The sequence below is a fragment of the Macrosteles quadrilineatus genome, unplaced genomic scaffold (genome assembly GCF_028750875.1).
Source record: "Macrosteles quadrilineatus isolate MER2022 unplaced genomic scaffold, UCM_ALF_1.0 Scaffold_2__2_contigs__length_208266976, whole genome shotgun sequence".
In the NCBI taxonomy this organism is placed as follows: domain Eukaryota; kingdom Metazoa; phylum Arthropoda; class Insecta; order Hemiptera; family Cicadellidae; genus Macrosteles; species Macrosteles quadrilineatus.
Window position 1 is genome coordinate 126,293,787 of NW_026542595.1, and position 17,644 is coordinate 126,311,430.

General features: G+C 32.6%; 1 protein-coding gene across 1 annotated transcript in view; it reads right to left on the bottom strand.

The window, feature by feature from the left end:
* The window catches only part of LOC128986715 (leucine-rich repeat-containing protein 15-like), a 31,821-nt gene extending 15,473 nt beyond the window's left edge, over window positions 1-16,348 (bottom strand). The window contains exons 1-2 of the mRNA XM_054407210.1: window positions 16,306-16,348; window positions 3,936-4,171 (exon numbers count right to left, since the gene is read on the bottom strand). Coding sequence (XP_054263185.1) covers window positions 3,936-4,171; window positions 16,306-16,307 — 238 coding nt within the window. The 5' untranslated portion in view covers window positions 16,308-16,348. The remainder of the gene's footprint in view (window positions 1-3,935; window positions 4,172-16,305) is intronic.
* Window positions 16,349-17,644: the final 1,296 nt, after the last annotated feature.

Sequence of the window (17,644 nt, forward strand, 5' to 3'; positions counted from 1 at the left end):
CAGGGAAACGCCGGGTTTCGCTGCTAGTTATAAAGGGTGTATACGAAGTCCAATGACGTTGCAAGGATTTCAAAATAGGAGAGGTCAACTAACCGGGGGGTCCGGGAGAATTTTTAAAAATATAGGCCCTAATACGGTCTTTTTTAGCTCTCTTGGCATTGAAAATAATCAACCCCAACGTCAAGTATGATTATATAATTTTACATTTAATTTAACAAAACAATGTTATATTTCAGACCGGAAGGGGGGTCCGGACCCCCAGGACCTCCCAATGGCTACGTTACTGCAAAGTTTCGCACGGGCTTAACATTTTCTAGGCGACAACCGATAAATTAATAAGATTAGGTACATCAACACAACACCTAAAAATCTACTTTTTGAAGGAACTATCAGTTTTCTGGCAATATCATGGGAAAGTCCCGCAAGCAGTCAGAAGGGAATTTTAAATAGAAGCTTAGGTTGATATGTACATCGAAGTAAAGGCCTTTACCAGCAGAATATAATACCGCAAATTTGAACTGAACCGGTCAACCGAGTAAAATATGACAGCAATTAAAATATTCATTGAATTACCAACGCTACCTCCTCAGGGCCGTTAGGAATCGGAAGAATATCGTAAACGTAAGCATAGGTCGATATGCACATACAATTAAAGGTCTTTTTTGGTAGATTACAATACCGCAAATTTAAGCTCAAAAGATCAATTGAGTAAAAATTGGCAGCCACTTAAAGATTTAAGATTCAAAATGACAGGTTTCAAGATATCCTTGAACGGCTACCATTTTTTACTTGGTTGTCCGTTTGGGTTCAAATTCGCAGAATTGTATTCTGCTAATAAAGCCCTTTAATTCGATATACATATCAACCTATGCTCCTATTAAAGATTTCCTTCTGACTGCTCGCAGGACGTCCCAATGATACCGCAGAAAAATGACAGTTCCTTCAAAAATTAGATTTTTAGGTGCCGTTTTGATTTACGAAATCTCATTGATTTATCTGTTATCGTTTAGAAAATATTTCTTAAGCCCGTGTGGGACTTTATAGATACGATTTAAGAGAGTAGAATACTTGCCAATACCTGGGAAAAAATGCACGTATTGAAAATGAAATTCAATAAGTCAGCTTTGTTTTATAACTGAAAAATCATTTATTTATACCTAACTATTTTAAATAATTTTGATGTCAAACTGACCGATCCCTAAATAAACGAAGGCAAAGGAAAATTCAAAACTAAACCTATCCATCCCCAACTATTGGGGTCTTAGGCAATAGTCTAATTTGTGTCTTTGTGAAAAATTGAATAGCCACATTTGTCATACTAACATTCTAAAAATGTGTCATATCCCTGAATCTGTCTTAACAACATATGGCTTAGTTAGCATGTAATTAAAAATAATGTTCAAGGCAGATGTTTATATTTTAATTTTTACATTATGCATTTCTTCAAGTTGTTGTTCATCACAAATTATTATACAAGAAAGCAGTTCACTTTTTAGTTATTAATTGATTACGTCATCTTATCCAGTGCGAGAATTTAACAATACAAACAATACCAGGCTACTAGTTCGAGTCACAACAAAATGCTTGAGAAATTTATAAGGTAAAATATTACATAATATTTAGTGGAACAGTTGCATGGAAACAACTAAATAACTTAACATGTATGAAGTATGCTACATACAATCTGTCTGATTTCGAATGCTATAGTCTGTATGATGAAACCTGTCTCCTGACCCTCCGTCAACCTGGGAGTCTTTGGGGGTTTAAGGAATGGGACGGTAGTTAAAGGGCAGGGAGACAAGATCCATCATATACACTATAGGCGTACTGTAAGGATTGACATTTGATGACTAATGAAAGCTATCTATATCTATACTATTATATAAAAATCTAATGGTGTCTGTATGTGTATTACTAATAGGTGCAAAAACTACTGAACCAACTGGGCTTAAATTTTACAAAAATATAGCTACCATACCAAGGACCATTATAGGACTATTCACATTTCGATACTGACCGTAGGCTTTGCCCCTTTGGCTTTAAAAGTTCTTAGGTGAACATTTTAAAAGTAAATATTGATTGGTCTCCATGGCTGTGATGAGAACACTAACAATGTTTGTTTACATTTGCTTTGACATTTAAATGTAAACAAGAAGAACTGCTAAACTGCATATTTCAGACAAAGAAATTAAATATAATATTTTCTATAACTATGAGGTAGGTTTATTTTAATCTAACCTTTTATCATGGATTATTTATTCTAAAACTATGTCAATGATTATAAAAAAAATATTCTATAATCGTTGCTGTATCAACTCCGGCTCTGCTTTGGATTTTTTAAAGTGTCTAAGTTATGAAAATAATGTTATTGATACGTTTTCATGGAAACAGTATGACAATTACAATGTAGGCTATAGATGTTTTGTATAAATTTGGAGGCTACTTTAAATAAATTCTAACTGCTTAACATGTATTAGATTAACTTAAGATAACTTGCACATCACATTGTTTTTTATATGTATATTTAGGTAAGTTAAAGTTATCGTGTTTTGCTAAACCTATGCTTAAATTAAACTAAAGAATATTACCAATAACTAAATTGTACCGTTGATTTTTGTTTTCTAACATCTGTTGTAGCCTATATGTGTAACTACCTATATATTTAATTATCAAATGGTAATACAAAATACTCTTATTTTATCTTAACATAGCTTCAGTTCACATTTAATTTATTTGATACATTTATTATTTGTTTTGCCACACCACTGATTAAATTAAACCAAGGAAAATATCATAAAACTAAGCAGTACACAGTGTTCTTTTGTTTCTAAAATCAATGAAATATCTGTTACTATGTTTACTTAATGGTAAGTGTGAAAATGTAAAGGCAATGGATGATGGAACTGATGAAAAGAACTGGTTTGTATATATATATATATTTTTTAAGTTGTTTGTTGATATTTTTGTAGAGTGTAGAATCAGAGATGCAATGAAACATATACTGTATTTGCTATTACATTTTTTAGTACTTGATGCTTTGATAATCATATTAGGTTTGCCTGCTGTCTTTAATGCTAAATTATTTGTTAAACATTTTTTATAGTACCTATAGATATAGTTTCTTTAATATTTCAAAAGACTGAATTTATAAGGCACAGCAATATTTATAAAGTTTATAACAGCTGACTTAGTTTTGCTAATAATTTATTGTGAGTGAAGTAACTGAAGATGGAAGGATTTGTGATTCAATATAAAGAAGAGTGAAATAAATAAAAATTCATTTAAATTTAATAATTAGTATTTTTGCAACTTCAAAATTGAAATTTAAAATGTCGATAATAAATTAAAATATATGTAATTAAGGGAGATGAAGTGATCATGAATGTCAAAGTTTTATCAGAAGATTTGGTCAGTTTTCTCATATCAGCCTACACAAAATTTAAAATTAAATTAATAAAAACCAAAATGGTGGTATCCACTACTTACCAGATTTAAAAGTCATAACTTAAACGTTTCTATTAAGGCCATAAAAGTTGAATTTTGTTTCTAAAAGCGTTGGCGGATGTGAAACTATTATATGCAACAGATGTAAAGATAAAAGGTTTCTATTTTGTGTTCTCTTCCCGTTGCAAAGCACGGGTACAACAGCTAGTAATATACTAAACCATCTTTTGTCTATTCCATTTGGGCAGACTTCCATATCTGTTGGCACTAATATCGAATGAGTACTTTTTATCGATATATCAAACAATTGATATATCGATATAAAGTACTCATTCGATAGTTTGGTTGGTTAGGTTAGGTTATATATTGATTAATCGATATATCGATAAAAAGTACTCATTCGATATAAAAAGTACTCATTCGATATTAGTGCCAACAGATATGGAAGTGTCCCCTTACATTTAACTAACTAAACATTTCTAACAACTCACATGGTTGTTCCACAGACCGCAGTCTTCGCTCTATTCGGTTTATCCTGTCTTCCTGAGACTCCTCATGTACCGGAGGCTTGAGTGGTTCCAGCAGTCCTCCACTCGCCACTTCCTCCCTGATCCTCCGCAGAGCGTCGCAGGCGGTGATGTCGCAGATATCCGCGTCACTCGGCACCAGGGTGAGTCCAAGGAGTCGCGGGGTCAGCAGCAGTAGCAGTAGTGAGTACAGGAACATCCTGTGTACAGATTGGTCTAAGTAATGTATTGTTGGTTTATTGTCCCACCTTCACATTCTAAACGTAGTCTCTAGCGCGGAATCGTTATAGTGCTGTATTAAATTTTAGGTAAAATCAATTGGGGATTGGTGGGATTTGAACCCAGGACCTCTGAGACCAAAGTCCTGCGCTCTTTCATTATACCAGTTAGCTCCCCAAACATACTGTAGGCTTAGGTGAATTAATAAATTGAGAGAAATTAGGTCAAATCCTTTGAAAATGAGAGGTAGGGTTATAACAGTTAGATGAATGAAAGGAAATTAAAAGTAAGTATAAGGATATCCTAAGTACGATAGGAGGGGGCGGGGTTGAGTAATATATTTAGGTAAAAAATTAAGCATATCTTTTGACTTTATAGGTAGTATCTTAAAATAAAAATGTCCCCACCACAGCAATCCTGTAGATTAAGCAAATGCCCTCCTAAATGAATTTTTACATAGATATTTCCCTTGACATGTCAGATTGATTCCCTATTTAAATAGCATTAGGTTTAACAAGTACTTAAACCTTTGTAGGTTTGCTGTTATGGGGGGGGGGGTAGTGAAATATGTTTCTCAGTAAACTGTTAACAGCTTAGAATGAAATAAATAAATTTCCCAAGTATGATCAAAATATATTCATCCAGTATAATTGTATAATCAGCCATTTTGTAAAAGAATTTAAATTTATTAAAAAACGCTACATTATTCTTAGAGAAACGGACCCAAAAGATTGCCTAAATTGGTTTTTGCATAATGTACACAATACATTTACTCTAAATGAAATGTTTTTTACAATTTCTTCAATCGTGGATCCAAGTTCTTCTTCCATGCACTATTTATTAAATTATAATCTGTCATGGTATGTTGATTATGTTGATACAATCGGATGTCAGGTTTTGGATAGAATGTATTTAAAACATCAATAGTGACTCCAATATTCATAGACCCAAGTCCTCTCCTTTCCACCTTTTACTCAAAGAGCATCTATGATGGTTTGCTAATGATATCCTGGATACAATTAATGCTCTAGAAAAAATACCTTCACGATAAACTCTAACCTTAGGCGTATTTGTAAGAATAACAGTCGCTTTGGAAGCCAGTGGGGCGGAGCCGAGAGTGTCAAAATAAATAATTTATAAATAAAACAACTTTTTAAAACAAAACGATTTTAAACGCACTAAAAAGTAAAAAGTAATTTATAAATTTATGGATAGTATAAATACTTGTAAGATTTAAAATGAAAAACGTAAACGATCCTACTTTGACGGTTCTCATTGTGTATCACAGTTTTTTGTTGCTGCTTAGTAAAATTAGCTGTTTTCATAAATAATGAAAAAATAATAGTGCTGCACCCTGTTGGTAAATCTTATAAATTTTTAATGCTTTTGCATATCATAGAACCAACTCTTTTAGTTGAAACAGCTGGCTAAACTCTTTAATTCCCTTCAAATATGAATACACTTAAGGTTAACATGGGGATCTGCAGAGCCACTGGGGTGGAGCCCGAAAGGATTTTTTGAGATAAGAATATGCCTATGTTAATCGTGAATGTGAGCTATCATCATGCTAAATTTCAGCCCAATCCGACCAGTATTTTCCACATTCACTTGTCACAAACATACATCCATACATCCAAACTTTCTCATTTATAATATTAGAAAGATTTTCTACTTTTTAGTGCGTTTAAAAAGTTTTTTATTTATAATTTTTTTTCTACTTTTTAGTTTTTAATGTGTGAGGATGTTAAATCTATTTCAAGCATCTATATCAAATTAAGAGAGAGGTATGTGGGAAATATAAGGTTTATTTGAGTTTTTTTTCATATAATTATGTATTAGATTGAATGTATGGCCTATCTTTTAACTATAAATATATCAATATATTTAATTTATTGTTTACTTTATAGAACACTAAATAACAATTGACATTATTGACAAACACCTTAATATCTGCAATCAGATTGTTTATCTTTCTTTTGAAATGTTTGTTTGTATAAAGAATCTCTTGGGAGCATAACCTGTACCTCTTAACCTCTGTTCATCGAATTGTCAAATTTAAGTATTTACAGCTGACTTAAACTAATTTATATATTTACATTGTTTCAAAATGTAAACATGAAAAATTTGGAAGCCCATGGGGCGTAGCCTAAGGGAAATATGAAAATTAAATTATATAATATTGCATTATCATCCATTTGTGACCTATATTTTAAATTTCAAGTCTCTAGCTCATCGGGAACTTCGTTTGAAATTGATATCAAAATTTGTAGGAAAGCGAACTAGTAAAAACAAGCCCATGGGGCGTAGCCCAAGGGAAATGTGAAAATTAAATTATATAATATTGCATTGTCATCCATTTGTGAGCTATGTTTCAAGTTTCAAGTCTCTAGCTCATCGGGAAGTATCAAAATTTGCAAGAAAGCGAGTTAATAAAAACAAGCCCATGGGGCGTAGCCCAAGGGAAATATGAAAATTAAATGATATAATATTGCATTGTCTTCCATTTGTGAGCTATGTTTCAAGTTTCAAGTCTCTAGCTCATCGGGAAGTATCAAAATTTGCAAGAAAGCGAGTTAACAAAAACAAGCCCATGGGGCATAGCCCAAGGGAAATATGAAAATTAAATGATATAATATTGTATTGTCATCCATTTGTGAGCTATGATTCAAATTTCAAGTCTCTAGCTCATCGGGAACTTAGTTTAAAATAGATATCAAAATTTGTAGGAAAGCGACTAGCGAGCTAATAAAAACAAGCCCATGGGGTGTAGCCCAAGGGAAATATGAAAATTAAATGATATAATATTGCATTGTCTTCCATTTGTGAGCTATGTTTAAAGTTTCAAGTATCAAGCTCATCGGGAAGTTAGTATAAAATTGATTGCAAAATTTGTACCGGACAAGAAAGCGAGCTAATAAAAACGTTTTAAAATAGGCATTTGTCGATCGGTGGGATGTAAGCCCTACTCCTGCAATAAAGCCAAATCGGTTGTTTTCAAGTGATTTTCCACTGGATGAATTCCAAAACATCCATACTTTCACATTTTGTATAAGCATGATATATTCAATGGTATAAGTTACTGTATAAAGATAAGATCAGCTCACTTTTAATATTTTCGTAACCATTACAATAATGTAATGTAATTAGTGTACACATTATAGCATAGTTAAATTACAGTTAAAATTAATTGCAATAACCGTAAACTACAACAATAATCGCAATGAAATAATTGTAATCACACAATTATTAGAAACTGTACAATTTAATACGTTGAATAGTGAATATTAGTAAAATTAGTTTTATTTAAACCTATATATTATATCTGTAATTTCATTATAACGAAAATTGGGTTTTTCTGGCGAGTTATTGAGTTATTATGTTAATATAGTATATAAATACCTACAACAATTAATTTTATACAGTATGTTGAAGGGCATGCAAATATTAGTTATTATACTAACCAAAGATCTTTTTCCTTAACAGCTGATTAGCAAGTACAGTATGTTGTAGCGTATGCAAATGTTGGCTAGTATACTCACCAAAAACCTTTTTCTTGATCAGCTGATTAGCAAGTCATCTACTCGTATGACGCGCTCGTTTCTCATTGGTTCATTGTTGTCCTTGTTGGTGTCATTGAACAGTACAATGTATTTTCGTGTTATTACGTGTTAACATGTTACGTGTGTCCGTGTAGTGAAGTGAGTGTTTGTAATAATCGTTAATAATTAATCATTCGTGATGTTCGTAATGTAACGTGTAGTGTTCGTGAGTGTGTTTAGTGAATATTATTAGTGTTAGTGTCAAGTGACTTATTCAGTGTTATTATTTATGCTGATTTTCCTGGGATGACTTGCATATTTGATCTGATGATTCATTGTAGTAATCTGGTTAGTATTTTCAATTACTACAGTTTGCTATTGCTTACCAGCCTTATTATGCTTTTACTAAATAAACCAAAAGTCGATTATGCAATTAAATGTGTTTATCCGATAATATACAGGATGTCCCACAAAAACGTTTAGACGTTTGATCTCACAATCGTTTTACTGGCATAGCATATTGAAACCATTGTCAATTTGCTACTTTGGAAAAATAGTTTCTATGTATTACCTAATTTGTTTTCTGTGTTGGAGTTATGTCTTTTATTGTTGAACAGCTGTTTGATTGAATGATATTGCTTGACATATATGTATTGAAATAATATTTCAATACATATATGTCAAGCAATATCATTCAATACATATTATGTATTGAAAACCACAATTAAAGGGTAGGGGTGCTATTTAGGGGTGCTAGGGTAGGGGGGGGGGTGCTATTTAAATTGTGCAAGCCGTACAAAAACATAATCAACGTGGATTTATGATGATCTATATCTATAAAATGCAAAGCCCTCACCGACTGACTCACTCATCACCAATTCTTCTTCCCATTAACATAGAAGGCTGAAGTTTGGTACTGATTCTTTAGGCATTAAATAGGGAAACTATGTAGCTTTTATTCTGATGGGAATTTGAAAAGATTGTTGGTTGGGGGTTTCTGCAATATTTAAATGAACTAAGCAGCAATTGTGATACACAATTAGAAGGGTTAAATTAGGATTATTTAAAGTCATGTTTATATTTTGAATTTAATAAATAATTTTGTGGTATTGTGTGAATAGGACGGTTTTATTCTTTAAGGGCATATAACTCATAAAGTTATTGACTTTATTTTTTAAAATATTGTACCTATTAAAAAGTATTGTGTTTGTTTCCCCATAAAAATATCTGGGAAACACATTAGCGTGTTTAATGATTTTAGTATATTACTGATTAAGTCAATGACTTGGATGGAAGGAACTAATATTATAGGCTAGATATAAATGTTTGGAGTATGTCAATAACGTGAAAACTATTTGGACAATTTAATTGATTTTTTCCATGAGTAGAGCCAATATAACACCAGGCCTAATGGAGATAGTCATCTTTTATTTTAATACTCTACTAGGGCTCTGCCCTGACAGATTTTAAGTCCAATGTTGTTCTTCAAAGTAACCATGAAAAGCCTTCGATGTGCCACCCAAACCGGCATCAATATTTTTACTAATAATTTTATGAAGTCAAACGGGGCGAAGCGCGGCGGGTAACAGCTGGTCATAGTTAAATATTGGTGAAGCTTTTCTTTAGAAAAATATCTTTAAGACCACTTGTTGTTATATAGTTTTTATAGCTTTTCGATGCACATGACTAGTTAAAACTATTTTGTTCGCAGGTTAGTCGTTGCAGCCGTACCAAAGGTAAGACATTTTGTGTGTGCATGCCTAGTATATTTTGACCTTCTCATCGTTGGATCTTCGCATCGTTGGATCTTCGCATCGTTGGACTTGAATTGGAATGTGATTAGGGTACAATTCGATCCAAATGACAGGGTATAGTTAGGACTATTAGGACTTCTAGTTATTTGTTAGGCGTCAGAATTTAGCTTTCAATATAATTTCCATTTTTTAATCCAATAATACAAAGATAACCTAACATTGACATTAAAGATTTTTGGTTTAGCCTGCATTCTTGTTGGGGACTTATGAGCGATTTTTACATTTTCACTCCGTTTGATGAACAACTATTTTCATCATTGGGGGAATAAAGTTATAATCGTTACAAAATTAGATCATATAATTTGAGGTTATACTAAGTCGTGATCAATGTTTACGTTTCTGTTATTTACAATCATAACTTAAAATATCGTGATTAGCGTTTGTTTTCATTCGTAGTTTTCATAACGTGTGTTGGAAATAGTAAAAATAGCAGCTGTTTTTCGTACAGTCTGATTAAAAATTGTTTATTATGTGTATGAATCCATATTTATGACAGGACGAAACCAAGGAACCCATTTTCAACAGACCTGCATACTAGGTAATACATGTGGTCAGACAGAAAAACTTTCGTACTTTTGTGCTCAAATTGATAAAATTGCTTTTCTATTATGTATAATTTAATTAAAATCATGAACTATTACAACTAAGCAGCTACGGTTCTCCCATAACCACCATAAAATCTGTAACTTTCATTTTATACAGTTATGTACTATGGAAGACTGACTTTGTCGCGCTCTTGTTCTACTCATCTCGGCTGACGAAGCAAGAGGTTGGGACAGTTGCGGCCGGACTGTCACAGCTGATTGTTACGTCAGACCAGAGGCTAGGACTACAGCTGATTTGTTGTGTTGCGTTGTATGACGTATTAGTAAACTATTTCAAAATATGAGCAGGGTCGTTTTTTGTATTTGTTGTTCAAATTTTTTTTATTAGGTAAAACATGTTTCTTATACAGGGTGACTGCCGGGAACCGGACGTTTTTTAAATGAATAGTACAACCTTATTTTATATAGTAAAATTATTTAATTGTTGAATATATATTGGTGAAAACATACGATTTCAAAAAAACATATGTTTTATGGAACCTTTTATCCTAGTTTGGGTTTACTTCTTATATATACAACTCTTGTGTGTGTCTTCGTGCAGAGCGACCCGGGCTTCTCATCAAAGCAGTTCTCACTGTGGCGATGTTGTCTGGTGTTCTCACTGTTCTTGCTGGACCGGGTGGCTTTTTCTTTGATACTGTTCCTGTTGTTCTGAACCTATGCACCCATCTTAGCAATGTATTCCGGCTTGGAACCGTGTCATTTCGCGCAATATTAAATGGCGTCGGAAGATACGCTATGTTTTGAGAACGGATTCGCCATTTTTAATAAATGTGTCATATGCAAAAACACGATGCTGAACTGACCACTGATCCATCGTGACTAAAATGGTAAAGCTCACTCAAAACAATGACATAACCTCAATCTCCCTACCACGTGTAGCAACAATGTAACAGCTGTTGCAAATTCGTCCGGTTCCCGGCAGTCACCCTGTATTATCGCAGATCATGACTGACAAATAATTTCCTGAATCATTTTTGATTCGTAAATATGTTATCAAGTAAATAAGGCGAAATTAAATGTGATTATAATTTTTTATAATATACAATCAGAAACAGTGCATTATTTGATAGTAAAACAATCCAGGATTGCTGAAAAAGGGTTCCCAGTTTCTTATTGATTAATTGAATGAGCAAATTAAATTATTAAAATTAATTGACTTAACTTTAAATTTGTTACACCTAATTTATACTTCTCTATAAGTCCCCAATTGAAGTGCACAAATAATTAGTTCAGTTGGGTTAATTGATTTAGGCCAGAGGAATGTATTTTTTATGTAATTTAAATTAAATTAGGGGGTCATTAACAAAACTTAATGTATAGATAGAAATTGACTAGTTTTGCCCAAAAAGTACATAGGACTCTTTAACAATTTATTAGAATTTAAAATCAAATTTTATTTTTGCTAGGAAACCAAAAGTGAATTTATAGGTTAGGTGTATAGTGTTAGGCAGGCCGGTTACAAAATCAAGACTTCACAATGAAATCACGAATCTTCTCACCTCAAGATACTTGCTTTTGTTTATTGTAGTGTTTTAGCTCTTAAGTCATTCCTTGTATCCAGGCTTCGGGTAGGTTTAAGAAACGAAAGTCCGGTGATTCGAAGTACCTTTATACAAACGGACGCCCATTATAAGACAAATTTGCTACTATTTCAACCAAGGGGACAAAGTTTTGACAGTTTACGTGTTGGCCAGTTAACCAAAGAATCAACTGGAAGAAGACCTACAAACGTGTCCATCCCTTAATACCACGCTGAAGGATTTTAACCATCGAAATTCGTTTAATGACCGCGGACGTCGTAACGGTTAATTTTAAATTTACGTCGTTAAACATTATGTCTTATGTGTCTACGTCGTTTTTAGCAATATGTACTGTTGTAATGTATATGAGTACCTATGCTTCATGTTTTATATGTATTTTGGTATATGTGTTTATATTTTATTGCATTGTTTGTATGTCATGTCTGGTTAATGAAAGTCCGAAATGATGTGAACAACAACCGTAAAGCCCTCGCAGGGACGTTTTTCTGAAGTTAGTTGATTTTATTGCATAAATGTATACTAATTTTACTTTTCCTTCACTAGAAGGAATAAAGCTTGTATTATAGTGACCAAGTAAACGAACACACATTATTAACTCAAAGTAATTAAAGATCTCATGGTTTTTGTTAATGATTGATAATAATTGTTCGAAAATTTGATTTATCTTAATGCCTTTGTTCACATCATATCGGTAAAATTTCAGCTGAAGCCAACCAAAGGTAGGAAGTAGTCAATTTTCTAAATCTTAGATTTATTGGTTTTAATCTAGCCTGGGTACAAGGAAATATATCTGCCAACATATATTTTACAAATTATGTTTACTAATTTGGACTCCTTCAACATTTATTAAAATTCTTTGAAATTAGTTAAGGTGAAATGAAATTTAATTTACATATGTTGTGCAGATATCGTAAGTTTGTATTTATAAACCTCAAAATGGTTTGAAGTTTTTCTGTTAACGACTTGAAAATAGTTTTAAGTTGGAAAGTTTAGTTGAACTACGGTATGAAACTTATTACAACTGCTGCATATTCGCTAAAAAAAAGGTGGGTTAGAAAATTATTACATATTTATGTTATTATTTGTACAGGCTGGTATAATAGTTACATTTAATAGTTGGTATAATAGTAGTACAGGCTGGTAGTGGCCTTAGTAATAGTTGTTAGTGTTAATAATGTTCAAGAATTATCTAAGAACGGCTCAGTAGTCTTTGGGTATTTTTTTACGTGTGGTAAATGTAGTTTACGCCACACTACATTATTTTGACGAACTTCCCACGCAAGGATTTAGTCCAGAAAACAGCTGTTTGCCGCCAGCTTATTCAAATGGGGTTTCATTGCGTACTACTGTACTGCAATGAGTTTTACCGGACACCAATCAGCTGATTATACTGTATTTAGGGGGTCTGACTTAGGGGAGGTACAAATGAGGCATTTAGTTCAAAATTCCTCCGTGAACAGCGCTGTAGTAGAGAGCACTTTGGCAATGAAGGTTTACTAATCGCAAAAATAGTTCTGCTCATAAAATAAAATTATAAATGCCTCAAATTCAATTTTACTATTTTTTAATTATAAAATTAAACTATCATAACCCAACCGAACTAACCAAACTTGCTGATAAAGAAATAATATAACAAGAGTTTAGTAGTTGGAAAAATAATTCTGTTTATTAAATAAAACTAGAAATTGCTCAATTAAAATTTTATAATGACTTAATTATAAAATTAAACTGTAATAACCAAACCAAACCAACCAAACTTGCTGATAATAAAAAAAATCTTGGACAAAAAGTTAATGCTACCAGCGGGATTCGAACCCGGGACCAACAGTTTATCAGTCCGGCACGCTAACCATTAGACCACCGAGGCCCGATGGCTATCAAAAGTTTTGTTACGTTAATGGCGTTCCCTCAGCTAATAAGAAGCCCTCAGCTGTCATCGTAGCCTCTTCTATACCTCCCCTGAGTAAATACCGTATTTAGGTGGCAGTGAATGGTTATAAACAAAAAAATAACCTCTCTTAGAGGTTATGACAAGTGATTTTTAGTCCTTTAGTTGGTGGTAATATATAAGAATTTGTACATATCTAGTAGTATGGCGTAAACTATCGTACGTAACTCGTCCAAAATGTGTATACCGGACTCGTATGGTAATCCCGTACTCGACTTCGTCTCGCACGGGAACGACCACACTCGTCCGGTAAACACTTATTTTCAGGACTAGTAACGTAATATACTATTATGTTAGGATATTTTATTCATGTATTTTTCTTTTCAAAGTTACATTAGTTTATTTATTTGTGTTTATATTTTCACAAAACCAATATTTAAAACTTAATCGTTTTATTAGTTAGCTTGGTAATCTTAATAGTTACTTTACCTGTTAAGATTGCCTTGAATTAATTTTTAATTTTTATGTCTTACAATATCAAAGATAACTGTGTTGCTTTAATACTGAGCCTTCATTTGAATTTTTAGTTAAAATAGATTTAAACAGGTGACCCTATAGAGATTAAAACTAACTGCGTTTGTGGAGATATTTCATTACATAGTACAATATACAGTTTCCAAGTTAAAACGTTATTTTAATCAGTATTAAACGAGTTGAGAGTTAATTTATAACTAATTAAGATTTGGTAAAAATTCTTAAACAACATAGTGGTTTGCATTTTACCATTGTTTGGGTTTTCAAGGGATTCTACTCATAAAATACGAATGAAAAGATTGCTACCGCACTGTCACTTGCAATTAACAAAATAATATCAAAATTACCGGTAGTTGATTTATGATTTTTGGAATCTAACAAATTAAATTCGTAGTAGGATATTTATTAGTTATGGCTAATCTCTATAGCTTCACCTTCATAGGCATAACGTTACTTTAAGGTTAAGTTAAGTAGAGACGGCCGGAGTCAAAAGAAATACTGTATCAGGCTAAATTATTACAGTTTCATTTTGGACTAATATTTTTAGAGATGATTGTTTCGAAGATGCATAACTAAATAGTTAGGCCTACTTATGATTCTTATTGTAGTTATTACCACAAAATTTATATTACCGGAGTCTTTTGATTTTTGGGAGGAGTTTTTGGGCCAATGTTCTGGAGAGCAAGAAGTAATTTAAACCTCATGTGTGCTTTTTTAAATGTTAATTATTCAAAGCTATTGGAAGTTTTAAACTTAATGTAGCATCCCTAACAAGTTACGAAGCTTTTGAATACCCATCACACCTTAAAAAATTTAAACGATTTGAAGTTTGGTGTTATTAAAGCTATTTTGGTTTACAGTTCCATTACTTTGTGCTTAGTGCATATGTTTACTTAATTATAAACTGATTATAACCGGTTTGCATGGCAAAATGACTCCGCCCGTCTCACCATATTTTTCCCGTGTGGAGTTGCTAGTCTCCTATCGGGCGCCTCCCCAGGTGGCGGATAGGGGAAGGCTCGTCAGACATGGCGGGTACTGGGAATGGACCCCCAGGGTGGACCAAAACTAGCATAGTATTAGTAGTAGCTCTATTAAATTGTCAATTATTCTAGCCAAATCAAAGTCAGTTTATTTTTAGTACACCATTTCATAACTGTTTATTTACTGATTATTAACAATATGAAAACATGTGATATTTAATATTCGCCAATAAGCCATAGCAGAAAAGATTAATCAATGGACATACATATATGAAATTAACAAGATCAACAGATAAAAATTTAGTTCGAATAAGTGATTTGCGAATTTCTTATTCAAGATACCCATAGTAATAGTTAAACCCGGGGCCACTTTAATTTCGTTATGATTTCACTAAAAGAAGCCAAAAACAATCAATCCGTTCAAATTCAATCGTACACGCACATGGGTTTTACAGCGAGTTGTGTACTTAAGCTTTTAATCATTAATTTTCGTGATGCGAGAGTTGGCAAATGCCAAGTGTTTGGAAGGTACCTTAAGCCAGTATTACTTTCTTATACTATTGTTTACCTACGGAATTTTTTTCTCCATAGGCAACACTACACACCATATGTAACCTTTTTTACGCCACACTACAATGTGTTAACGAACTTCCCACGCAAAGATTTAGTCCGAGAACAGCTGTTTGCCACCAGCTTAATCAAATGGGGTTTCATTCGGTACTGTAATAAGTTTCGGACACCAACCAGCTGATTATATTTGGCAATGAGTGGGAATAAACGAAAACATATTCTCTCGTAGAAGTTATGAGTTTATTGCTAGCCTTTTAGTCGGTGGGAATATAAGGATTTGTACAGATTTGATTTGTTAAGTGTGGCGTAAAATATCGTACGTCATTCGTCCAAAATTTGTTTACCGCACTCGTATGGGAAATCCCGCACTCGACTTCGACTTGCACAGAAACGACCACATTCGTCACCTATTTTCAGGACTAGTAACGTAATATACTATTACAAGTTTACAGACAATTAAAGAGAAAAATCTTCTCTGTTATTTTCTTTCTTTTATTTCAATTAACGCTATATACACAGCGTTAGCTTACTTTAATGATTTTTTTTTCGATAAATAAACAGATTGTGTGGACATTTGAACATTTTAAGTACTTAGACATAAAAGTTTAATATAAACTAAGAGTAAAATATTTACTTACATTTACGTGACCAGCTGGTCAGTATACGACAGCCTACACTGAGGGTCCTTTTGTTGACTAAATAGACTCCATTGTAGCATCCTGTGGTTAATTGTAAACATACAACGCTCTTAAATCTATTTTACAGCTCTTCAAATTACCACAAAATTAATAAATACGTACAACAATTATTATCAATCAGTGATAAATACAATAGTTCAACGTTGCTGCACTTTTGAGGAAAGCTTAAAAACCTATTAAATCACGACAATTCGTTTGTTTAAACAAATAAAATATTATTTTCATTTTTATCAATATTAGTGTTGTATTGTCCATCTGTTAATTAATCGAAGTAGTTCAGCTGTAGAGGTTTATAATTACATCAACGACTATTTTGCCTTTAAAAATTTTATATTATACCGTTTGGACCAATTTGATTTATCAGTTACATTATTTTAGGAATACGATCCGATGATGCAAATAAAGGAATAATATTTTAAAACTAGACCAGCGTTGAATATTTTGTAAATCTTCTTGTGTACTGTTTCTGACTTGCTAGGGGGTGTGTATTATTGTTCTATTATTACAGTTGGTTTATTTTAGTTACACGTACTTATCGTTTATGAGTGTGGCTGTACCATTTATACAAATTGATTTCCATCGGAATGTTTAGTTTAAATTTTAAAAGCTCTGGTAAAAATAGTTAGATTATTTCTGAAACGTATAAACAGGTGTTTCATAGTTTGTGGAAAGTTAGGTGCTTATCTGTTTATTTGACCAATCGTGACAGGCTATTTATAGAAAGCATGGTAAAACCATCAGCTATTGACAGCTGTTAGGCATTTAATTTGTAACAGCTGATAAATGTGATCTTTCTATGCTACTTGAACCATGTACTTCTGTCAATCTTTATACAATGTGATAACTATATTCTATTGCGAAGAGCATAGATAAAAAAATTAATACACAAGTTTGTGGCAGATTTCTTAGAATACTTAAATATCCTATGTATCTTTTTCAAACTTTCTAAATCTTGTTTAATGTTACAAAGCATCTCATAAATTCTTAAAGTATATCAGAACTTAATCAAAGAAATTGTTGTCTTTGATGAATTCTTAAACGATACAGTTTGATAAAGATGTTGGAAATTCTTCGAATACTTGTTTGTTGTTTGAGTTGGTTAATGAGTTTCTCAGAAGCAAAATATTTTATAAAGGATTCGTTTTTTAGCGAATTTCCCCTATAGGGAATAAGCTATTACCGTAGTACTCATGGTAAGACCTGGACCCGGGACCGATTTACTTTTTCGTTTTGAGGTCCCTAGAGACCAAAAACACCATCCGCTCAAATTCATATATAT